This window comes from Mixophyes fleayi, chromosome 2 (genome assembly GCF_038048845.1).
Source record: "Mixophyes fleayi isolate aMixFle1 chromosome 2, aMixFle1.hap1, whole genome shotgun sequence".
NCBI lineage: Eukaryota > Metazoa > Chordata > Amphibia > Anura > Limnodynastidae > Mixophyes > Mixophyes fleayi.
This window is the reverse complement of record NC_134403.1, coordinates 88774054-88800100: the sequence shown is the minus strand read 5'-3', so window position 1 is coordinate 88800100 and position 26047 is coordinate 88774054. Positions and strand designations below refer to the sequence as shown.

The 26047-nt window shown below is 40.9% G+C and overlaps 1 protein-coding gene across 1 annotated transcript; it reads left to right on the top strand.

Moving 5' to 3' along the window:
• Nucleotides 1–413: 413 nt before the first annotated feature.
• Nucleotides 414–19617, top strand: CS (citrate synthase). The gene is made up of 11 exons (XM_075199598.1): nt 414–606; nt 9895–9942; nt 10067–10174; nt 12326–12391; nt 12473–12604; nt 13053–13241; nt 15792–15991; nt 16281–16410; nt 16496–16597; nt 16679–16888; nt 17952–19617. Exons 1-11 carry the CDS (start codon nt 556–558, stop codon nt 18120–18122), a joined length of 1407 nt encoding a protein of 468 aa, XP_075055699.1. The 5' UTR covers nt 414–555; the 3' UTR covers nt 18123–19617.
• The last annotated feature ends 6430 nt before the right edge of the window (nt 19618–26047 follow it).

The window sequence follows — 26047 nt, the reverse complement described above, 5'->3', positions numbered from 1 at the left end:
AGAGCTGGAGGTGTAAGCTCTTCATCGCTTCATACCTGTCAATCATGTGCGCAACGTACGTAACACAACCCACAGAGAACTTGTTGTAAAATTCCCACCTGCTGCCTTACAGTTCCATACTAGCAGGAGAGGCATGGCTTCCCTGCCTCTATGGCTTCCCTGCCTCTGGCATAAAGTGTTGCCAGTAGAAAACCTCCACACGTATCAGGTCACCTGTGACGTGGTGCTTGTAATACACGGATCATGTTTTACTGCCTGCCCACAATGAGTGCTGCGCATGCGTACAGCAGACGTATGACGAATGGAATGCCCTTTGAGTGCAAGGAATAAGGGAAGGTCAGAGTTCCGCCCCTAGTAAGATGGTGGGGACACACGGGCGTGATTACGTCGCTGTGACGTCACTGAGTAGGAGGAGGGCCCGAATCCTCCTTTTCAACCTTGTCCCGGCTCCGGCCTTTCAGGCGTTTTCGGATTTGCCGGTTCCAGTAAGACGCCGCAGCTGCTCCCGGCTCAGGCCCTTCCCCGACTACAGATCCAGCTCCAGCCATCGTAGCAATGTCTCTCATCACAGCCGGACGCCTGTGCGCTCGTATTCTAGGGGCCAAGGTGAGTATAGGGCAAGACGCTGCTTGTGTAACCTCTTCCCGCACATCCCTAGCGGGGCGAGCGGCTCTGTGTGTATGTGCTGGACGTACCCCCCTCCTATATACATCAATCCCGCTATACCCTGCCGGTGTCCGGCGATATGTGTGTGATGGACGTACCCCCCCCTCCCATATACACCGATCCTGCTATAGCCTGCCGGTGTCCGGCGATATGTGTGTGATGGACGTGTCCCCCTCCCATATACACCGATCCTGCTGTACCCTGCCGGTGTCCGGCGTATTGTGGGTGATGGACGTGTCCCCCTCCCATATACACCGATCCTGCTATAGCCTGCCGGTGTCCGGCGATATGTGTGTGATGGACGTGTCCCCCTCCCATATACACCGATCCTGCTGTACCCTGCCGGGGTCCGGCGTATTGTGGGTGATGGACGTGTCCCCCTCCCATATACACCGATCCTGCTATACCCTGCCGGTGTCCGGCGATATGTGTGTGATGGACGTACCCCCCTCCCATATACACCGATCCTGCTGTACCCTGCCGGTGTCCGGCGATATGTGTGTGATGGACGTACCCCCCTCCCATATACACCGATCCTGCTGTACCCTGCCGGTGTCCGGCGATCTGTGTGTGATGGACGTATCCCCCTCCCATATACCTGCTATACCCTGCCGGTGTACGGCGTATTGTGTGTGCTGCAGCTGCTCTCCTCCATATCACGTTACATCGGGCAGTCCCGGGATCCTGTTACAACGCCCATCGCATCGCACTGCGATGGGCGATGGCCGCCCTCCTGCCGGTGTACCTTACAGGTCTCCAGGAGGAGGCCGGCCGGCAGCAGTGGGAGCAGGGTGACATTCACAATATTCCCTACCTCACTCGCAGATTATTGGCGAGGGAAGGGCACAAACTTCCAGTGCCAAAAAGGCCAGAGACGGTTCCTGCTCTGTTACTCTTTCTTCCACCCTTCAGATAATACACTCTTAACTCTTTCATATTGGATGTACTGCAACGTTTATACATATGTGGTGATTGCATTTAAATAACACTTTAGTTTAGTTTGATTCATTTTAGGTTTTTGCCTTTTGTTAAGGCTTTACATTCTATCTAATCAGTCAAACGTGTAGGGAAGGTCAGAAGTGGAGACCTGCTTAGCTCTGAACTGTTGTTGAGGTCAGTGAATGACTAGTGGTCCTAGACTGGGCTATGGCCTTAATTCAGTGACTAATGTGGAACTAATACTGTCTTGTAAACACAAATTTGCAGAAGTGGAACTAAAGTTAATAAATGAAACCCTTGTTTTAAAGCTTAGTGTGCAAGGTATGCATGCACACATTCATTTGTGTTATAGTGACTTGTATCAGTATTGGCATCTGAGCTTCACCTGACTGAGCTGTGATGAGCTCTTAAAATATGCTGCTCCTTATAAGCCAATTCTTAGCAGCATAGAGCAAGTAACTTATGTTTTATGGTGCACAAGAGCTGTTCTGACATTCAGGAGAAAGTCACTTCACCCTCGTCTACAAAGTATTGTCTGCTTTAATTCTCCCTTGTACTAAGGCTATTTGAGTGAAGACCCTCCTCTTGACCTGGGTCAACCTATCAATTTAACATTATATTTCAGTAACGTGCATGTGTGCAGTGTTATTTATGGGTATAACATATTGCAATAATTTAGAGTACCTGTTGCATACAGCTGTACCCTAGACCTATATCTGAAAATAACTAAGCAGTTTAAATTTACTGTGTTCTCTATAATTTCTTCTACCTTTGCATAGCAGAATGAAGGTCAGACTTCTGGGACTTTATAAATATTCACTATTATTAATGTGTGAACAGTTCTTTAATATTTCAATTTTTGTTCTGTGTATAAACCTAATCATACTAAAAAAAAACTAAACCAACACTGATTGACAGATTTAGCTAAAATGTTTATGTTTAACGCGTCCTTGACATTGAAGGTCAGGTTTTAGTTCAATCAGAAGTTAGATAAGGTAGTCATGTGTTGGACATTTGTTATGTAAGTGAGAGATTTCTCCAGTGAAATGCTAACCATTGTCTCAGAACTTACCTACATCATAACCGCAACAGAGTTGCTGCTGTTTGGGACTTTTGGGCACTACAAGTGTGTTTATAGTATATACATTTACTGACATTCTGGTGCAACACAGTGCTGCTATTATTTGATACTGCCGAATGTATCAACACCATACAATAGGGAAATAGAGCTTAGTAAATAAAACATGTGACAGCATGAGCATACAAGGCTTGTTAAATATCCCTATGTGATAGGGATGATCATCCAGGAGGAATAAAATAATTGTACACTTTACATACATTGGCTGAGGATAATCCAGCCCATTGTCCCTTTAACCAATCCAGGTTTATTCACACAGCTTGGATGTTTTAATGCCTGGTAAACTTGTGCTCTGTGGCATGGGGTGTTCTCCCAACCATGGCACCACGAAGTCTGGGTTGGGAGGTTTAATCTTCACTGTCAGGAGACCTGCTCCAGAGGATGGGTGGTCAGATAATGGGATAGCATTTTCTCTGCTGCTGGAGCCCCTGGGCTCCAGTCCTGTGCTTTGCCTGCTGTGACTCCCTGGAGGGAATGAATCCAGGAGGCATCATTGCAAATCTCCTCCTGTGCAGCTGTACTATGGCTGTCGGCAGGGACTGCAATGCAGCAGCTACATTCAGTCTCTTAGCTCGGGGGCTTCTACTGCAGCCCTTCCAGGGGACACCCTAGCTCCGCACATCTGGAGAAGCCCCAAGAGGGCAATTTTAAAATCTCTCTCTCTCTCTCTCTATATATATATATATATATATATATATATATATATATATATATATATATATATATATATATATATATATATATATATTTATATTTATATATCTCTTTTAGTGCCACAGCAATTCTTATTTAAATGTGCCTGTATCGGGTGTGGAGGGGAAATGGCCGGTGTCCACTAAGCTTGGTCTGTACTAATGGACAAACCAAGCGATACACCTTTCATCTACGTTTGTCTGCAAGAGACTGGACCTTGTTGTAAATGCATGTAACCAGACTGCAACATATCTGCATTATTGTTAAGCTTTAATGAAAACATCATTGAACCATGGATTTTATAAAAAATCTGTACAATGTGATATTTTTATTTAATTTTTTTAATTATATTATATCATCTTTGATAATGAGTGCCTTTGAAAAAATTCCAGCACATTTATTCCTTTTCTAAGGTTAACAGCCATTTTACTCATATCTTAATGCTTGTAAAAATATCAAATGCGTTTTACTTGTGTTTTTGCGATCACTAAGCTACTCAATGTGTTTATGTAGGTTATACACCAAATGGAACAAGGAGTGTTATCACAAGTATAAAACCGCAATAATTATAGAAACACTAGAAACAATAGTCAATCTAGTGTGACTATTACTTCTAGTGTTATTCAGGAACTTTTGAAAAGCTCCACTGATAATGGCCACACTAGCATTCACTGTCAACTTTATGCTGATCACATTCTTTTATCCCTTGTGTCCAACTGCCCCTTGCCATCCCCACTTTTAATACCCCAACAATACCTACAGCTCAACATGTTCAAAATAGAATTTGGGAATTGGTCCTTAACAGAATGGAGTTCCCACCTCACAGGAAACAATTTATGTGACAGGATGGGCTGCCTATGCCACCCTGTCTGTCGTTGCTGGGAACCGGCTGGGCTTACTTTGCCACTGTTCGCTTTCGTTATCCAAAAAGCGCCCTCTTGCCACAGTAGGAGGGGCTTAAACGAGCTGGCACCACTGGACGCCTTACCGGCATCCAGTACCAGGTTTCTTTTGGGTAAATGACGCTGCTAGAGTATCTTGTTGCTGGTGTACCTGGGCTGGTACTCCTGACCTCTTACTGTGGATCAGGGTTGCTGTGAATGGACCCCCCCTGGCCTATCACACTGACCAGGTCTGCTGGGTAACAGGCTGAGCGGTGGTACTGGAAAGCTTGGGTCCAAACCTCAGAACAGCCGGCGAACGGATTAGATTTAGGGTCTAATCTGTAGGTCACAGGAATACAGCAATATTGAAGATGTTTTCAAGCAGGTCTTGAATCAAGATGTTTATTTGCTCACACTGGTTTGAGCTACCAGTGTGATCAGGTCAAATGTTGAAATGAGAAGAACACTTTTCACATACAAGCTAGTGCTTTTTATACAGTTCAAAAATAGTCTATTTTTAGAATCAGGCTGTACCCTGGTTTCCAAAACAGATTTACATGCATTTCAAAGCTAACAAAATTTACACTTATCAATGAAATTCACCCTGGGCAAAAGGCCACACAGTAATAACCCCCTGTTGGGCCTTTGGGCAGAGCAGGCATGACACTTCATCACAAAACTTCGTTAGCACTGCCTGCTAAGGCTCCCTTCCACATATGCCTAATTGGAGGTTTCCACTAGCAACCTTACAAATCCTAAACAATGACACTTCCATACTAAATACATCCCAATACACACAAGACCTCCATCCACAAAGGCCTATTGTAACAGATCTATGCATCAGAAATAAGGCATATCCTTTAGTAAGGTGAAAACAGGAAAAAACAGTTTCTACCCTGGTCTCAGAAATAACGATTTCCTAACTCAGAATATATGCAATACAAAAAAGTGCTTATGAAATGATATAAATATGTGCCCTGCGCTATTTCTCGTAAGTAAATTGATACCATAACTTATTTATGAGTGATCCAGTCACAATTTGTCTTCAGGCTTTGGAACTGAATGAGTAGTACATGCGAAAGTTCCTTAAGGGAAATATTTCATCTACATATAGGCAGTCCTTAATATTGATCATTTTAATTTGTGTGCAGTGTTAGCTAATCTTTTAACTCTCACAAATATTAATCAGCCTAAGTTAACGTGGCTTAAATCAATACTGCCTGCAGTGACACATATCTGTTTATGCTACAGTATTTATAAAATGACAGTAACGCTTGGGGCTATCGGTAAGAGTCTGCTTTGCTAGAACGGCTGTTCTGAGCTGACTGATGCCGTGCGAACCAGACTAGCTCATAGCTCAGCCTGAATCTGGTTTGTAAGTTACTGGAATGCGGTGTTGGTTAAGGTACTTCCCCCCCCCCCCTGTTTGTATACCCTACCCTACAATTTTTCTCCAAGCAACAAACATTGTAGACCATAAAACCAGTAAGCCACATTGTGTCACTTTTCTTCTGTCTTGGCACTAATGAGAACTGCTTTGTGCATAAGATGTATTTTATTGATGTGTTTTAATTACAAAGTTGGTTACATAGTGCCTGCATGCAATGCAGCACTTTCAAAAGTATATTTAATCATTCACATCAGTCCCTGTCCCAGTGGAGCACACAAACATGCAATAACCTATAAGTATGTCTTTGGCGTGTGGGAGGAGAACCAGCGCAACCCCACAAAGTCAAGGAGAACATACAAGCTCCACAGAGGGCCTTTATCGGAATCAAACCCATTTTGTTGTTGATCTTTGTGACTGAATCACTTATAAATAACTTGTGTTATAAATTTATATAAAGGATATAGCGTAGGATGCTTATTTATATAATTGCAAATGTACTTATTTTTGATATTGTGGGTATGTTTGTAAAAGATATCTTTATTTCTGAGACCAGGGGAAGAAATTTGTTTGTTTTATCTTTGCTAGAGGAAATGCATGATTTCTGAGGTATATATCTGATACAATAAGCCTTTATGGAGGAAGTCTTTTGTGTATTGTGAGGTGGGGAAATGACTTGCTTGGGGTTTTGTACCTTTCTTTGGGAATGTGTATTCTGCGACTGTCTGAAGAAAAGACCCATCTTAATTAGACCTTTTCATGTGAGGGTCTAGCACCTGAAGGCACAGGATTTTTAATTAGGCTGCTGTTAGATTTCCTGTGTCCAACATAAGATGCAGGAATTCACAGATAAGTGTAAAAATTGTTCGCTTTGCATTGAATGTAAATCCATGTTTAGGTAAACAAATTGCATCCTGACTCTAAAAATAGCTCAGACCTCAGTGGGCTGGCTTATCCAGTGAGGCTGTGTTCAAATCTGTATAAAAAGCAGTGTCTTGTATTAAAAATTGTTCTTCTGGTTCCATCTGACCTGATCACTGCTACCTTCAACCAGTGTGACTGCAAATAAACATCACTTGCTTGAAAGACCTGCTGGAAAATGTCATCCATGCTGAAAATCCTGTGACATACAGATTAGACCCAAAATCTAATCCATTCCTGGCTTTCTCTGAGGTTTGGACCAAGCATCCAGTACCACCGCTCTGCCTGCTACACAGCAGCTCTGGCTAGCCTGATAGGCCAGGGGGGATGCATCCACAGCAACCCTGATCCATAGGAAGAGGTCAGGAGTCCCAGCCCAGGTACACCAGTAACGGGGTACACTCGCTTTGTCAGTTATCCAGAAGAAACCCGGTTCTGGATGCTGGTAAAGGAGTCCAGTGGTGACAGCATATGTAAGCCCCTCCTACTGCAGTGAGAGGGTGCATTTGGGATAACGAAAGGGAACAGTGGCAAAGTAAGCCCAGCCGGTTCCCAGCAACAACAGACAGGGTGGCATAGGCGGTCCATCCTGTCACAATCTTTATTTATAGGATGCCATAAGATTTTCGCAGCGCCATACAGTAAACAGTGGACCATACAGGGTAAAACAGAACAGTGAACTAAAATACCAGGACTTCAATTGCTCCAAACATAGCTAGCACAGTGGAGTTGGAGGAGAATAGGGAGATAGGCAGGAGGGAAGAGGGCCCTGCTAGTAAAAGCTTACACCCTAAAGTAATGACAAACAACCAGAAGGCATAATGGGAAGACAAATGGGAACAATTGCAAGAGGTAACGGGGCAGGGGGAAGAGAGGGTGAGGAGATAAAGCATGGGAAGAAGGTTAGGTGGATTGGTGGTAGGCTTTGAGGAACAAATGAGTTTTAAGTGCTTATTTGAAGGTGGACAAACGGATAGAGCGTGGCAGATCTTTCCAATAGTGGGGGGGAAGCCCAGGAGAAATTTTGGGATTCTGGAGTGAGATGAGGGGAGGAGAGATGGCGGTCATTGGCTGATCACAGGGCTCGGGCTGGAGGTCGAATGGGGAGCAGGTTGGAGATGTATGGGGCAGTGGAGTGGGAGGAGGGCCTTGCGGGTGAGGGTGATCAGTTTGAAAAGGATTCTGAAGGGGAGGTGGGTGAGGAAGATGAGTCTCACAGCAGTGTTAAGTATAAGCCTGAGGTGGGGGAGGCTGGTGAGGAGGTTACAGTAATCAAGGTGGGAAATGAGTGCATTGATGGTTTTCGTGGCATCCTGAGATGGGAAGAGCTGGATGCAGGCACTGTTGCCGAGTTAAAGACGATGGGATTGGGCAAGAGATTGAATGTGAGGGGCAAAATAGAGGGTAGAGCCGACGGTGACGCTCAGGCAGCTGACTTGGGAAATGGAAGAGCTGGTGTTAACGGAGATAGAAATCAACCCATGACCCCAATATTGTGAGGCAGGAATGTTAACCAGTGCAGTACTGTGCTTGTCAGGTCGTTTTCATACATGCATTATGCTTTTAGAAATATAGTGCAATATACTGGTAGTACTTAATGCATGAGAAATATGTCGCCTGCTGTGTTCTGAAATTCTTCAACACTGCTTTAAATTTTATAACACAATAGTGAGTACAGCCCTAAGGTTAATGTGTGAAAAGCATATTGAAAGCAGATAGTTGTGCACAATCCCTGAGTTACAACATAACTAGATAGTTATGCTTCTGCTACATGATCATTCCAGACTGTGCATTTATTGACACAATAAACAGTACAACTGATTAGCGAATAGATTTTGAAAGGATATTAAAAGGTCAGTTCATTAAAAAAAACAGCATTTATTTTAATTGGTCATTCCTGCACCTCTGGAACAAAGTCTAATAAGATAGCCTAGTGATGCAAATTACACCTTGGGTTGAAAGTACAGAAGCATTAATTATTGCTTTGAGAGTTATCAGGCAAATCCCTATTTTTTAAGTTGTAAATACATGCATATTGGGGATCATGGTGAGAACATTTACATGAATTGATTGCCCTATGCTCCTTTTGGCTAATGTTTGTTCTTTGTAAGATGTCACTCAAGACTTAAAAGTCAAATATCATGTAGTGTATGAGAGCAGACTTCATATGAAGTCTCTATTTATAAGCAGTAATATATAGCTGTATTAAGACACTGCCCACAGAGTTGTCACTACAGTCCTCCCTTTCCCAGCTGTTTGTCAAATGCTTATCAATATACATGTTGTACACGTTTATTTTTCTTGCCTCCTTGCTTTACTTGACTGTTACTGACCTTATCGGTGGTGGTAGTTTCTAGTGTGTAAGCATTCTTCTCCAGACTGCGAACAACACAGCTGTGTGAAAGATGTCTCCTAAACAGAATTGCCTAAAGTTGTACATTCATATATGATTTTGAACTGGTTTTTTGTACAAGTGCAATTGTATGAGTCATATAACAGTCTGAATGTTATGTAATTACTCGTTGGTTCTCCTGTTTTCATCCTCTTTGTTCGTTTGTTGTCATGTGAACTGTTTGCTGCTATTGATCATGTCAACTGTCAGTGTGTTGTAATGATCTGAGATTTAACCTTTTAAGTTATACGTTTCTAATTTCTTAATTTAGTAGAGATCCTGCTGGACTGATGAGCCCCCAGATGCTAAACACACTTTAAGTATAGCGCACAGTATAGAGTGAAGACCTGTTTTGTAATAGTTTTCAGACAAGTGACTTGTGAATGTTGTGTAAGTTACATAATTACAGATGAGCTCTGTCAGATAAGAATGTTAGCTGCAACCCTGTAATCCATTTACAGTCTAGGACTCCACATTTCCTACAGTGCTGTTCATTGTCCCCATTAGTCTCAGGATGTCCTACTTCCTATTACAGACTTTGCTGCAAATTATGTCAGAGGGAGTCTTCAGGACTGGCTCCACATGCTCTGTATTCTATAAGAGGAGTAGTAGTAAGTTTGGTTGAAACATATAGTGATAAACCTCCCTCAACACTGTATTGTTTGATTTACGTTGGAGAGAACAGAAAGGCTGCCGTTGATCAGGTACTGCTAATACCTTAGAGATCCATTACATGTCTGTGTAAAGAATATTCCCATCCCTTGAGTTTGCTTGTTACATAATCTCATTGGCAGGCAACAGCATTTATTTCCAGCCTGTGAAGCCCAAACATCTGAATATAATGGGCACAATCTCTTCTTTCTTCTCCAAACAGAACTCTCCCTGTGTTTTGATTGCTGCTCGGCAGGCCAGCTCTTCCACGGTAAGCTATTGGTCTTTTGTTTTGCTCTTGGTTTGGTTTTGGGCAGTTTTAGTGTGATTTATAACACCCATTTGAAGTTCCCTTTCAAGATGTACTAAGCTGTTTCTTTTACACTATTTTGTAGAACCTAAAAGATGTCCTGTCCGATCTCATTCCTAAAGAAAGCGCCAGAATCAAAAGCTTTAAGCAACAACATGGCAAGACGGTCATTGGCCAGATCACCGTGGACATGGTAAGACCAGCCAGGAAAAAAACACTCCTAGTACCAGTTTTCATGTTATATTAAATGCTTTTGTGCTTTTGTAAAAACTGGTAGATTTTTTTTAAGAAACCTGCTTCAGTTTTGGGTCTTGACTAGACACAGTTTAGCAGTAATATGTACAGGGTTACTTATCATGGGGAGAAAAATAGGGTTACCTCTGTTTTAATGATTTGACATTTCTATACATGCAAGTCCACTGTTGGGTATTTTTAGTTTTGATACAGTTAAATGTTTGCGGCAGATAGGAAGGTTACAATGATTGCTACAGAACCCAGCAATAAAACTGTAACGCTCTGTACTCCTGGGAAGAGATGTGTAATACAGTGCTGCTGTACAAATATTTCTTTTGTGCATAATGTTTATCCCCAAAAACATTTCCCCATTTCAAACCATAGTTAAATAACTAACATATACAACAGTGGTAGGGAACCTGCGGCTCTCCAGGTGTTGTGAAACTACAAGTCCCAGTATGTTTTGCCAGCAGATAGGTGGCAAGGCATGCTGGGATTTGTAGTTTCACAACACCTGCAGAGCCGCAGGTTGCGTACCCCTGATATACAGTTTTGTTGAGCTTCTATTTTAAATAGCCAAAGCTTTTGTTTCTGTGAGCTGACAATATAAAATGAAAGTGTTCTAATATTAGGAAAAGGTGAAATAAACTTCAAACACTTTCATATTCTCCCTGATGAGTCTCTAAGTAAAAGCAGAGAGCGCACTAGTAGTGACTGGTGTAGGTTTGTCTACTTATTCTTATAAATTCTTAAACCGTAACAGTGTGATGTTACTGAGGGGAAAGTAATTTACATCCTACACACTTTTATATTTAAGGTGAATCTGTTGCCTACATGCATCCATTGTGTGGGCTGAAAACATTCATAAGCAAATTATTCACTGGCATCCAGTGCCTCGCTGATATCACTGGTTCCTGCCAAATTGATAGGCTTTATAATGGGTTGGCCCACAAAATGCATGTCTGCGCTGTGTGTATGACTGGTCTATTTTAAGGGGGTTTAGCACCTTTTATATTTCTTTAGTTTATTGACTTGAACTTTTTCAGTGAATAGTTTTTTTTTTGCTACTTTCTCTATTTTCAGCCGTCACTGGACTTTCAGGCGGTTTTCTGTTGGCCAGAGGAATTACATCCATCTGCTCCATGGAAACGTTTGTTTCAAACGCAGAAAGCACAATAGTCATCCTATCCAACGGCAACAATAAACTGCCTGATATAAGTGTAGGGGAAAGCGCATAAGGAAGTTAGGAAGATAAATCTATAACAAACAATGCAGGAACCTTCTGGTGCAAAAGTTTTACGAGCAAATAGAAATCTGTGAAACAATATAACTTTGTATGTTATTGGTTACAGTATGCTTCTCTGAATGTTCTAGTGTGTCTAACGTGAAATATCCAGTTGTATTGTCTTATTTTATGAGTCCGGAGCCTAAACACGTATATGTGCGTGTCTGCACTATGCCGGTTTCATTCCTTGTGCAGCCATGTGTTTATTTTTAACCCTTGGCTTTGGCTCGTGTTCATTTAGTGATTTAACATAAATGCAAAAGAGAAAACCAGATGTTGGCTGTCTGAATAGTTAAACATCTAAATAGCAGCATGTTTAGGCGTTCATGGGAATGACAAGTAAACGTTGTACAAGTGTAGCTGTTATAAGTAAATGACACTATGCAATATAGAGTTAGGAAAGGGTTGTTTGATTACAATGTTAGTGAAGCTACTTGGTGTGCTTCGTGGTGCCGAGATGAACGTTTGCTGCATACAATCTATGATGACTTCAGCATGTTGCTCTGGGGAAGCCATATGTGCTGAAGCTGCATACCACACCCCAGCATCTTTGGAACAGGGCATTTTTATTCCATTTTCTGCTTAAAGCAGATAACCCATTTCAAATGCAGCCTGTGCAAGTCAGATATAGAGAGATAGAGATAGATATATTCTATATCTGTGTAGAAATCTTGGTTTGAGTATAGTTGCTGCATGCTTGGGTGAGTCTGCCCCCTATGTATTTTTGTTTCATGGGCAGTCATGATCCAGAACATCAGTAAGCACGTTTACTTGCACCAACCTCTCCACACATTTTTAGCTGTAGTTCTTATATATTTTCTTTAGGTGTATGGTGGCATGAGAGGCATGAAAGGATTGGTCTATGAAACGTCAGTGCTTGATCCTGATGAGGTAAGAATGACCACGCGTCTGTCTTTATTCATGGGCCCTGTGTTGTATTTGTAGAATATAGCTCTTTATATTTGTTTCTAGGGCATCCGTTTCCGTGGTTACAGCATCCCTGAATGCCAGAAGCTGCTGCCCAGGGCTCCAGGAGGGGAAGAACCACTGCCCGAGGGACTCTTCTGGCTCTTGGTTACAGGGGAGGTGCCCACTCAGGAGCAGGTAAAACTTAGGTGTAATCTGCATCTTGCTATTGCTGTAAGCTATGTCTACATTGGTCAGTTGTTGCACTGTCTGCTGAAAACTCAATAACAGTTGCTAAATATGTAACATGCTTTGTTAGGTCTTGTTCACACTACAGCACATGGAAAATTGTATCGGCATTGGGTCCATCCCCCATTCACATGCTTGTACGATTATCGCCTCCGTGACTAGAGTGCTATGGTATTACCTACATGCTAATATGTGACCCCACTGTGTGTTTATAATGGGAATACTCCTAATATTCAGGTGTTTAACTTTCTCTACAATAATGCTCCATCTTAGAACATTCACAATATTAGTTATGTGACCTCACCATTCTCCACATGTAAGGATATATTTAGCGTTCTATTTTAAATCTGTTCATAGTTACTAGTATATTAATAGATCTGTTTCTTTACTTTAACAGGTTAGCTGGCTCTCTAAAGAGTGGGCAAAGAGAGCTGCTCTGCCTTCCCATGTGGTAACTATGTTGGACAATTTCCCCACCAACTTGCACCCAATGTCTCAGTTCAGTGCTGCAATCACAGCGCTAAACAGCGAGAGCAACTTTGCTCGTGCCTATGCTGAAGGCGTTAACAGATCAAAGTATTGGGAGGTAAGCGTCATTCCCTTGGCTAAACATCCTGAAAATGCACATAGGGATATGTTTACTTTGCTTTTACCCAATGTAGTTAGTTAACAAACTGTGTACTGGCCCCAGGTAATATATAATTAACGTTAGGTGGACTATTCCTTTAGTGTGTTTGTGTAATATCATGAACATCCTTCAGAGGGCACTCAACACCAAAATGACATTTGTGTTCTAGTTTTCCCCATCTGATCTAAATTTTGCACATGCACCATATCAATAACTCTGAAGAAACCATTCTGCTAGTATCTGCAAATAAACTTTATTAAATGGACCAATCTTTATGATCTATGAATACAAATGCATACAATATATAAATGCACAGAAGATGGAACTTTTGAAAGAGAAAAATAAGAGGGGGAATATTTTATGTATTGACCATTCATATCTCCCTCATTAATTTGTTGATGGTTCGCGTTTTAGTTTAAATGTTTTTTTTTTTTAAATCAAATTGTACAATAGATAATCACCCACCTCCAATTGGTTAAAATGTCCCTTAATCACTTGTGGCTACATTGTAAACCAGGATGGACAACATGTTCTTCAAGGCTCCAACGTTCCTAGGGGTTGCACAGCTGTTATGCAGTGTGAACTCACTGTTGTACAGAATAGCTCACGTGACGTGGAAGTCTGCTGTCCCTGGTCTGCCGCCTTCTCTGTTTTAGCAAAGCAGGAAGTAAGGTTGGGAGCAGCTGGCTGGTGGGCCGCAGGTGAAGGCTTCTTGCACTGCCGTGAAAACCTCCCTTTCACAGTCGCATGCATTGTAATCCTGTTGGATTCACTTAGGCTTCAGTCATTACAAAAAGCTATTATGTGTATTTAAAGAGGGAGATTCATCGGGAGCTCCTGTAGGAGCCTCATGCAATTTGCATTTGGGCCCATTTCCAAAATCGGCCATGTTCTAGGTACCCAACATCTTACTGTGTCTACTCACGCAAGGCTCTGACGGGGCTTGGAATTGAATTCCACCCCTAAGTGTACAATTTCAGCTTTGGTACTACATACCTAGATCTCATTCAAAATAGGTTGGCCTAAGAAAAGAAAGTTCTAGATATTCTGCTGGCAGAGTAACCTTTATTTTACCAGAAATAGATGGTGAAACATAGGAATTGGTTGCAATTGGCTGCAACTATGCATATTATATATGAATCCAAATTCTAAGAGCATACGAGTGCTTTGCATTGAACCTAAATGCACCACATTAATGAGCTGTAAAAGGAGATGTCTTATATGGGGATCAAACGCAACTTGTGCTTTATAAAAGGATAGACCAAGAGACCTACTATTCTCTTATCACAACTTTTGTGATTGTCCAATGCAAGTTTTCTCCATTTTACTTTTTCCTTTATTGAACATTTTTAGTAGTGTATTATCACTTGCCTCTATACACTGTCATACTCCTATTATTAATTTTCAAGGTCATACTTGAGTGTCCTTGCATCACCTTGTACTAACATTAGTTATGTTTATGGGGAGGTGCTAGGAATTTCCATGTGGTTTTCTCTCCACCCATCAATGTCCTTGGCTGTGTGACAGGTCGTTCACACAGAACACTGAGGTTGTCACAAACACATGTAGTACTGGAATGAGAGGGTAGTGTGTAGTGTGCAGCCCATCTAACATGCAGCAAGAGACGTGCAGAGATAGGAAAAGTGTGGCTTATAAATGTGTCCCGGAAAGCAAAGCTCATGTGACTGTTCAATGTCAGCCAGCCCTTGATTTCTCTCTGGAAGAATTCCTCCCCCATGATTGTGAACACACTATAAAGAGCATGCAAAGTATTTATTGTATGTGCTGGGTACGAAGGTTGACGTACTTCATGTTGGACTCTGACGCTGTTCTAAAAAGGACACATGGAAACTTTGCAGAAGATCTATGTTACATGTAATATGAAAATGTGTTCAGGTAACAGGCAGTGACTGACCGGATAAACTTAATATGAACAGATGTCATATGTAGTCCACGAATGTGGTATAGAAAAGTTAATGTTCTTCAGAGTACGTCCCGATTATTTTTTTATTTTTCCTCATTGCAACAAATCTGTCTTGAATTTTAATTCCATTTGCTGTGTAAAATAGGCTGGTGCATTGTGTGTGAACAGGGCATAGACTGTACATTTTTAAAAGCTGTCTTAGCCAAGTATGATGTATTATTTACGAACATACATTGCCCCACATCTTGATACTGCCTTTATTATTCAATTGCTGACTCTTACAACTTGGTTAGCATTCCCAACATAAGATTTGTCCAGGGCTGTTTTAGTGGTTTTGTGTTTGTAGGGTGCAGGACGTTAAGATAACATGGCGTACTGTGCTGCTGAATGACAAGGCAGAAGTTACATTTAAACTTCAGTTGCCCCTCCTGTTTATAACTTTGGGATTACTTCTGTATTAATGTAGGTTGTTTTGGGCTCCCCAGGAGACACAAATCATCTTGGCGCAGAAGAATATGTAATGAAATTAGGTGAAATAACACCAATATCTTAACTTTAAATTTGTTTCTCCCTTTTACCGAAAGTTGATATATGAAGACTCTATGGATCTGATTGCTAAACTGCCATGCATTGCTGCGAAGATCTACCGCAACCTTTACCGTGAAGGAAGTAGTATTGGTGCCATCGACTCCAATCTGGACTGGTCCAACAACTTTACCAACATGCTGGGCTACACAGATGCACAGTTTACAGAGCTCATGAGACTTTATCTAACCATCCACAGGTAGGTGGTGGTTCTGTGGAATCCATGACTCTTAATGGTTTACTGTGACCAATGCTTTTAATGCTGGTAACTGGCAATAGTGTCACTGTTCATTAGAAGTTATCTATTGTAATGAATATGTTACTACACGTTATATCCATTTAATTTATTGTATACATTTTGTTTTTGGCCTCTCTGTTTTAGAGGCACATGTTATTACTTGAGACTCGTGTCTAAGTGTCGCAGGGTCACTTTATGTGTTGGCTATCTGCTTAATTTTCTCTCTTGACCGATTCATCTCCATTTCCAGTGACCACGAAGGAGGCAATGTCAGTGCACATACAAGCCATTTGGTTGGCTCCGCTCTATCTGATCCCTACCTCTCCTTTGCTGCTGCCATGAATGGATTAGCAGGTCCTCTGCATGGACTGGCCAACCAAGTATGTGTCCAATTCAAACATTCACACCAGTCTGCATTGCTTTGGTAGTTGGTGGTTTAATGATGCTTATTCTGTTCATTTACAGGAAGTACTGGTATGGCTAACACACCTACAGAAGGATTTAGGTGGGGAGGTATCAGATGAGCAGCTAAGAGACTACATCTGGAACACTCTGAATTCCGGCAGGGTATATACAACTTATCCCTTTTAAATGTGTGGTGTTAAATTGTAATTTTTGAACCTAATTGTTTAAACCGTTTCCTACTAGGTGGTACCTGGGTATGGTCATGCTGTGCTAAGAAAGACTGATCCTCGCTACACATGCCAGAGAGAGTTTGCCCTCAAACATCTTCCTAACGATCCTATGTTCAAGCTGGTAGCTCAACTTTACAAGATTGTACCCAATGTGTTACTAGAGCAAGGCAAGGCAAAGAACCCCTGGCCCAATGTGGATGCTCACAGTGGAGTCCTCCTACAGGTAGGAAAGAAACCATTCTGGAGACTTAGAAAGCAACAGGCATGATGTATCCACAGCTGAAATTATATTTACCCCAGAAAATAGTATCGGTAGCCATCGGTCATGTACTGCAAGAACTGAAATGAATATTCAGTATAAACAAAAGCCTAGGAAATGTTTTCTAGTTTAGTGCAATAGTGTACAGAAACTTTACATTCCAAATAATGTAAAACAATTTTATTTAAAGCTGAACTTGACTAGTATGGAGAATGTTTCCGAAGAAGTTATTCATGTGTTCCAAATTAGGCAGACCTCATATTTCTGTGACACACTCTTCCCACTACATAAATTGATACATACTGATAGTTAATAGAATATGTACCTGTGGCATATTGTCTTCCGAATACACCTTCCGTGATGGTCACAATAGTAAACACTACTGTTGGTCGTGTCTGTAGCAGGAATCCCTGGAAGGAGTCTACTACATGTCCTCGTGATCAATTAATAGCCCTTTAAAATAAATGGAAAAAAATGGTGATTAACCTTTGGCCTGCATCGTCTGATCAGAGTATTCAGTTTGACAACATAAATGTAGGCCACATTCACAGAAATAACGTGATTCACTTACCACAGATTTTCATAATACAGAAGTGGTCGTACTTTGATCTTATTGCTGTAACTTGACACAGTGGGGCCATAGAACCATTCAGTTTTCCTGAATATAACCCGTAAAATATCCCCTGTAAAATAATTTGGTTGAGCTTATTGTGTCCACTTAAAACAATTGTATCAAGAGACGCACTCTTTTGGGGTAATAGTCTCCTTTAATACTTCAGTGCTGTAAAAATGCTCCTAATCCATTGGTGGTGATTTCTACATGTTTCTGGTACTTTCATTTTTAGAATATATATATAGCGCCAACGTATTCCGTAGCGCTTTACACAACAGCGTGGCATAGGAGATACATGCTGTCAGATTTCCTTGAATACTGGTGTTTTGTATATGTCTGTTTTTTACTAAAAGTAAACCCTTTGTTGGTTTGTAAGTTGACTCTTCAGTTAAACGTTCTCTTTATTTCCTGCAGTATTACGGCATGAAGGAGATGAACTACTACACAGTCCTCTTTGGAGTGTCACGAGCTCTGGGTGTTCTAGCTCAGCTTATCTGGAGCCGAGCACTTGGGTTCCCTCTGGAGAGGCCTAAATCCATGAGCACAGACGGCCTTATTCAGCTGGTCGGACCGAAGTCTGGTTAATATAAGAATTGCAAAACAAGGGCTTCACCCATCCAAGTGAAGAGCCAATTAAAAGACAGTACACCTTTTGTTTCAACAGACTGCTTTGCACCCTATCGTCTTCTGACCGCTGACTGAAAAACACTTCTGGTTATTTATGCTGTAACACATCATCTTTACAACACATTTCGTTCACCTCCCTTCCCTGATGGAGGGTTCTAGACTCAATTTCTCCATCAAGAAAGGGCTAATGTGCTGCCGGTAGGGATCAGACTTGTAGTTGAGCAACTATTGAGTAGTTAAAACTGTGCCCTCCTCCATTTTAGTTATTTATACACTATGTGCAGAGTTTTATAGGTCGCTGGACTTAAACCACAAAATACAACACTTTGTGTGCTTCTACACTGTGAACAAGCAGTAGACAATGCAATGCTTATGTCATACTACAGGGCCCTCTTTGTAGAAGGCTTCTGTCGAGCACTATACATTGGTGCATGTTTCCATATTTACAAAGTATATCTTATTTGCCACTTGCCACAAAAACAGCTTGACCCTGGTGCTGCAGAAATGTGTGGCCGTTGGGAAGTAATCCTTTCCAGGTGTACTTATAGATGTGTGAGGAGGTAATGGGCAATTCTGACTCCCTGCTGGCTGCTAGTCTAGCTTTTTTTTTATTGTTTTTATAATGCAGAGAATGCTCCCACCTGAATTTGCTAGAGAACCAGGAACTGTCCTGCAGCAATCCTACCTGTGAGTGTGTGCAGCTTTTATTCCTGGTCCTTCATCCTCTTAAGAAGCTTTTATTTTATGTATGTATAGCTGTCGTTTCCACCCAAATTCTTGGTCATGTCATGAATGTGTGAACATTTAACTTTTGTTTGTGTGTGTGTGTGACAAGGTAAAATAACTGTGACAGAGATGGTACAGGTATCAGACTTGTTATTTCTACTGATCTTAAACCTTTTTGTTTCTCTGCTTCCTTGACATACCCCCATCAAGATGTAGTTGGCAGTACCTAGAGATCATTAGTGATTTCATATGAATCTACTACTGCCTGCTTTGACATCTTTCATTAATGTCTGCTCTATGCAGTCTGATTTAGGTGATCTGTTACTAATGTGACTTTTAAATTCAAGATAATGGTGATAGAGAAACGTGTTAAAGATAATGTCCGTTTTATGGGTGTTTTTCTACCTTAAGGAAGCACATTGGCATTAATATGTTACCATCTCCTTGTCAGAAGTAACTGGGATGGAACGGAGCTGTCCCAAACCTTGTAAAATAATTGTTAAAGCAGTCTTCCTCTGCAGCACTGTTAATCACCCATAAGCATACAGACTGAAAGGGAATCCGTAAGACTTGGCTATAATACACTCCTTCAGCACCCTCTGTGTGAAACTTCCTGCTCCCTCGTCTGTGCAGGCAAAGGCTGTGCAAAATAAGGATTGGATGTTCAGATTCACAATAGACTTAAGGTTGTTCTGTATAAATGCAAAATAAATGTTTTTATTAATTAGATCATTGTCAGCTTAAGAATGTTCAAGTAAATATATATACTTTTGTGTTATGCTTCTCTATTTTGACTGCAAAAGGCAATGCTTGGCACAGTGCTTTAGTATTCGCTGTATTACTGCAATGTTTCTCTGGTAGCACAGGAACTTGTAACTTTAAGGCTATAAGAAGTTAATGTACCAACATGGTATGATGGATTCCACAGAGGGTGTGTTATCCAGTCTCCTATGCGGCTCCTAAGGATGTTGGGGTTGGTGTACAACCGCAGTCAGCCCGAGTCATCCTGCTGTTTTAGACCGGGTTCAGCAGCAGGACTCTGAAGGGATGAAGTGCATGGTCCTTGCTGAGGGCTGCATGTTATTTGTTGCAAGCTGCTGACAACCAATCATACCACCTAACATGGCAAAGCTTTCACATGGTGTATTCCAGAGTTGTAGTTGACCAGCCTTGTATTCACAAGGACATAACATGTTGTTCCAGAGGAAGTTGTAGTAATGATCAATTCTCTGGTCGTTTAACAAAAAAAAAAAATACATGTCATAAATACATTGTTCACTATGTTCTTCCTCCTACAGTCTCTGTATGAGGAGTTCTGCACCCAACTGAGGAGGCAAATGCCTGGTGCAGAAAGGTGTGTTCGGGGATGTGGGGAACTTGACCCCCCCAGCTTTCGAAGTCATGAGATCGCATACTTCTATCAGATGGTACCATAGTTATTACATCAGCGTCTGCATTTAAGTGATGTCTGCCGGCATAGTACTCACTCTCAGGAAGCCTATGCATCACGCAGTACGCTCTTATTCTTAAATATGGATTTGTATTAAATATGTATATTAACCATGAGAACAGCATTGGGGATGGCTGTAGCTGCAGGCTCTCTACAAGAACATAACTGGCTTACATCAAGTGCAACCCCAAGTGTGCAGTTTGCTAAATAACTTCCCTTACTACAACATAGAACACATTGTGGACATTTGTTAGTGTAAGCTCCGCCTGCTATTTTCATGTGTCCAGTTAGTTATTCCTTCCTTGTGGCCTCTCTGTATCCTAACTTCTGGAAAGAGTAAATGAGTGTGATGAATATCCATGCAAAGATGATAGAAATGATGAGGAACTTGCCACTTTCAAGCAAGATATCTAATAGTCTAAGCCGTTGTACCTTTTCAGCCTTCATTGTCAGGATATAGCAATGACGGTCTTCCCAGGGTGAGTGAGTTTGGTTACTCTGGGTAACAGACATTGTTATGCTGTCTTAGGACTGACTCCTTCCACGTCAAACTCCATGTTGGGTAATGGTTTCTGCAGCTGTTGGCTGTCTGGAAGCATCATGTTCTGTTATATATGTACATCTCGGCCACAAGTACTGTGCACCGGCTGCAGTGACATCTCAGCACTGCCTTTCCCCCACCTAGACTGTATCCTAAAGAATGGGAAGCCAGGAATCTGTTACTGGGACTCAAACTCCTACAAACTGGATTTCTTGCTTCAAAGTAATAAAACTGAAACACTTCTTAGACTTGGATTGGTTTATTACATATATTTAAAGCTTGAGTTATAATTTTAGAAGATATACTTAAGTGTATATTGCGTTTAGAATAGTGCATTAATCTCTATGTAACTATAACATAAGTGTTACCAGGTATAAACAACAACTTATTGTTACTGAAGTGTGGATGGGCTCTTACTGCCTTATCACATTCGTAGTAATTTTAAAAGCTGAAAATAATTGTGTATATACCTTAAGTACCAGAAGGTTGGAAATAATTGGCTCTGAACACACATGTTAAATGTCTGTATAAGAAGCGGCAGCGCGGTGCTGATTTAGAGAGTATAAGTAGGAACATCTGTCAGATCCAGAAACGCCTCCCAGCTCAATAGCAAAACAAATGTGGAGAACTGGATGGCCGGTGTTTCTGGATACACTGTGTGGGCTTTTAGGTCTCTGTTATGTGGGGCCAAATCTCGGGTTCAATCTGTAGACATTGCAGAAATGACCACACATGCTAGATGAAAAAATATATACGGTATATTTCTAATGGTAATGTCTTTCAGTATTTTTTTTTTGCAGTTATTGCACAACCTATATATCACGCTGTGATCAGGGTTTGTTCATACTACATATAATTTCCTCTGGTTTTAGCCTGTGCTGTGAGTTGATGTAGCCTGAAGGTGGCTGCATTGTTCATGGGTCATATAGCCTCAGATAAAACCTGTAATATAAGGCCTCATGCCTTTATAGATTGTGTAACTCCATGGTGACATCAAATATTCCTATTACATAAAGCAATGTGTACATTATCCCATATATTTGAGCTCAGCCCATAGTCTGTCAAATCTACACCTACTCTGTCTGCACTGTTCAGGTCCATCTGTCCACTTGTCCTTGGAGCTGTGTTTCTGTGACCTCTGCTGCCTTGAAGAATTAAGAAACTGTCAAATATTTACAAGAAAAATAGACCAGGAGCTTCATAAAAGTGTGTGCAGCAAATGTGACTAAGCAATATATGAATAAATTATTGGTACATAACAAATCTTGCTATATAAAACTGCCATTTAATAATAGTCATATCTATCAAATTTGCTTTATTATTGGGTCTTATGCTCTGCCTCTGAGCTGATATTATGTGCTTCGAGTTAAAGGCATATAAAAAAAAAGTTCTTTTTGTTGCTTAAATGCTATACAACTTTATTTTTACACTGCAGTTTAGAGCTGAGCTAGGGCACACACCCTCAACTCTAAATCTGGCTGCATGTGGGGTTTTTTTTTTTTGTTCCTAAGTCTGAATGAGACCCTCTATCATCCAACTAATGTCCCTCATTTTAAAAGCTTAAATTACACTAGGCCCCTGAATTTGAAGGCAGTGTTACCCTACATTGAATACAGTCTGACCCAAATAATTATTGGCAAGAAACTTGGCAGTACATTGACCATAAATGGGGCTTTCTGAAAGAATAAACATCTGGTGTTTTTCTAGGGCTAAATAATTTGGTACCAGACTCGCATGTGCAGTATGTGTGCTGTCCTTCATTCACAGTATAGGAAACGTCTTGGTACTGGTCTCAACACTCCTAGGTGATCAAAAACATTTGCAGATCCTTTATACTCCTATAACACTGCCTTATGGCATATTGTATGACTGCATCATGTGATATGTTTTATTCATTTCTCACCTCTGCTACAGGTAGTCTGTTGCAGATATCTCTACTGGCACAGTACCACAAAGTCGCACACTGGTGCAGATGACCAGAGCTCTTTATCCCGGTGAACGCCAATAAAAAAAATTGCACACTGAGGAGTTTATTAGCACCGTGATTGCTTTCAGGAGTTAACCTTGTACTTGCTGAATTCCAACCAGCCTCAAGGACTATGAAAATAGAGAGGTTGGCTTTTTAGAATTACTTGTTGAAGTTCAAATATGCAGGAACAAAAGACACGGCTTGCATTGGAGACCCAGCATGCTGACACCAGTGCAGGTATAATAGTGAGAGGCCACATTGAAAGAACTGATTATGGCCCAAAAGGAGACCGGTAAGGCAGTAAGCAGTGAAGGACTTCATCAACATTTATTTATATCACCCCAGCACATCCCATAGTGCTTAGCAATTGAAAATAAATACAGTAGTAAAACAATACTGGGTAATACAGACAGAGGTGAGAAGCTTACAATCCGTGCTTACAATCTATTGAGCCAAGAAATAAACTTTGCCATAAGTGAAGAGCCCTCAACGGATAACTAGCTTAAAAGCTGACATTTTAAGGGAGGTAGAGTTACTAAAAATCATGTTAGGTGGGGGTTTTAAACTCCCATACATAGCCGGTGGTTTAGTACTTAAAGCTGCTGCATTTACTATAAGGTGATCTGTCACGAATTGATGAACGCTGATTTAGTCAAAACTGCCAGAAAAAAAAATGTCTGCTTCTGGTTGCCTAGATAGTGCATACATGTTGGTGGAGCTATCGTGTCATTCAGAACATAAGAGGAGACATCATTTATTGATATGGGGACAAAATTAATTTCTGATGAATTTATGGAGGAAAATTATTTTTTCATTAAGAGGACAATATTATTGTATTATTATGAGAGTGCCATGTGTGCATCATAAATAATTCTAGGCTGCTGACGTAAGTAACCTGTGTGTGAGAATCAGTAAGCTCCAGCAGGGCAGGCACTGGTGGGAATTCTCTGTACAGCGCTGCAGAATTGGTGTTATATGTATTATGGTAATGATTATAGACCCCAGCAGCATTCAAATTGTATTACCCAGTTAATATAATTATATATTCATATTTCCCCATAATATAATACAATAATATTACATCCTTGATGTAATGAAAAATAAAATTTGCCCTATAAGTTAATTATAAACTAATAAAAAAATAAATGTGGTTTTCAGCTTTTAACTGGCGGTTTGGCCTTTAGTAAATCCAGTGGTTGAAAAAAATGACATGAAACCGCCCTTTAGTAAATCTAGCCCAATAGTTCTCATACTAGTTGCCTTAGGCAGGCCCGGTGCTCCCATTAGGCAACCTTAGGCAGTTGCCTAGGGCACCAGGATCTGCAGGGCGCCGCTGACTAGATTTTCTAATCTAGTCAGCGGCTCAGGAGAGGGTTGCGCCGCCTCTGTTTTTCAGTGTCCGTGGCGCATCGGTGAAGTATCACACTGTCTGTCACTGACAGACAGTGTGAATAAAGTTCTTTCCCGGTGCCCCCCTCCCCTTCCAGCATGCATCACTCCGCCTCCTGTGTGAAGAAGGCGTGGATCAGCTAGAGAAAAGAAAGAAAAGGTAAGTAAAATCTACTTTTTTTTTTTTTTTTTAGTGTGTTCGCGGCGGCGGCGGGGGGGCGAAATTTTGCCCAGGGCGCCGTGAACCCTAGCACCGGCGCTGGCCTTAGGTACGCCTTCTCAAGGGCACTACTCAACCAAAAGTCCTCCAAAGTAATATTCTGGGTAGGCGCCCACTCTCAGAAGGTATTCCAGGCAATTTAGTGAGAATCTGAATGTTGGCTTGGAACAAAGTGGAAAACAAAAGCTTTATGGCTTTTAGCGTTCTCCAGTGAGCTTCCACACAGTGGAAGCATTTCCAGACATGAGTGTACAATGGGACCCTTTGTCAGCAGAACAGACCGTAACGTAAGACTAAGGGGTATATTTACTAAACAGCGGGTTTGAAAAAGTGGAGATGTTGCCTATAGCAACCAATCAGATTCTAGCTTTCGTTTATTTAGTGCATTCTACAAAATAACAGCTAGAATCTGATTGGTTGCAAAATAACAGCTAGAATCTGATTGGTTGCTATAGGAAACCGCCACTTTTTCAAACCCGCAGTTTAGTAAATTTACCCCTAAGGCTTCTATATAGGTGGAGTAGCAGGGAAATCACTGCTTCCTTTGCCAATCAGGCAGGTCTGCAGTGACTGGGTTTTTCCTTTAACATCTTATGCAGCATTCTGCAGGAGCAAACGAAACCTTTGACCTAAAGAATCAAATGTCCCTTATGTCTGTGCACAGAAATATCTCCTTGTGAAACAAATTACCAACTAGAAAAAAAACAACAAAGTGTAACAAAAATAAAATGAAAATAACTAGATATTTAGATGGAGAGACTGAGTGCAATTTATTGTTTTTAGCTCATATTAACAAATAACTATAAATTAGGGGCAATCGGCAGGTGATTGTGGATATGAATTGTAAAACCAATTAATAATGTCAGTACTTGAAAAACGTACAACTTGCATATAATTAATCAACAACATTTGTTATGTAGCTATAATACTCACCATTGTATTTTGTACAAGGACTTAAACTAGGATAGTTTTATCATAACAGTGTTAAAAAAAAATACTTTGCATTTTCCTATAAAATAATGGGATGATTAATGGAAACAAGAAATTACGTTTCTCCAAAAATCAATACAAGATATGGTATTATGATTCTAGAATCTCAGGTTCCAAAAATCTGGAATAATTTTACCCATTAAATTAAGTAAAGAAACTAAACTATTACATTTTAAATTATGGTTGAACATGCGTTGGCTAATTGTTGATGCAAGTATTTATTATTAGTTTTATGTAACTCGAATTTCAGTACGTCATGTTGATGCTGATACAGGACAACCTTGAAAATAGGTCATAAATTATTTTACTACTGATATTAGCCAATACTAGCACATCACTATAAAGGTCAGAACAGGACTTTCCCAAAAGTATATGTTCACCTTGAAGACTAAAGGGTTTAGAGCCCATTGTCCAGACTGTTCTTGATGAGAAGGTCTGTCTAAAGATTGGTTACACCTAAAAGATGAATCGCAGAAAGGCACAGGATTTGTTCTGCTCAGTTGCGAGTAGGAGCTACATCTTGAATTCTGCCCTTTGGCTCCCTTGCTTGTTTACATAGGCAAATGTTGACTTATTGTCCATCATCATCATCATCATC

Excerpts from the sequence above, each read along its gene's own strand:
- CS (XM_075199598.1), top strand. The coding sequence starts at position 556 with ATGTCTCTCATCACAGCCGGACGCCTGTGCGCTCGTATTCTAGGGGCC. Across the intron at positions 12,605-13,052 it reads AGGTGCCCACTCAGGAGCAG|GTTAGCTGGCTCTCTAAAGA; the intron begins GTAAAACTTAGG and ends TTACTTTAACAG. Across the intron at positions 16,411-16,495 it reads TGCATGGACTGGCCAACCAA|GAAGTACTGGTATGGCTAAC; the intron begins GTATGTGTCCAA and ends GTTCATTTACAG.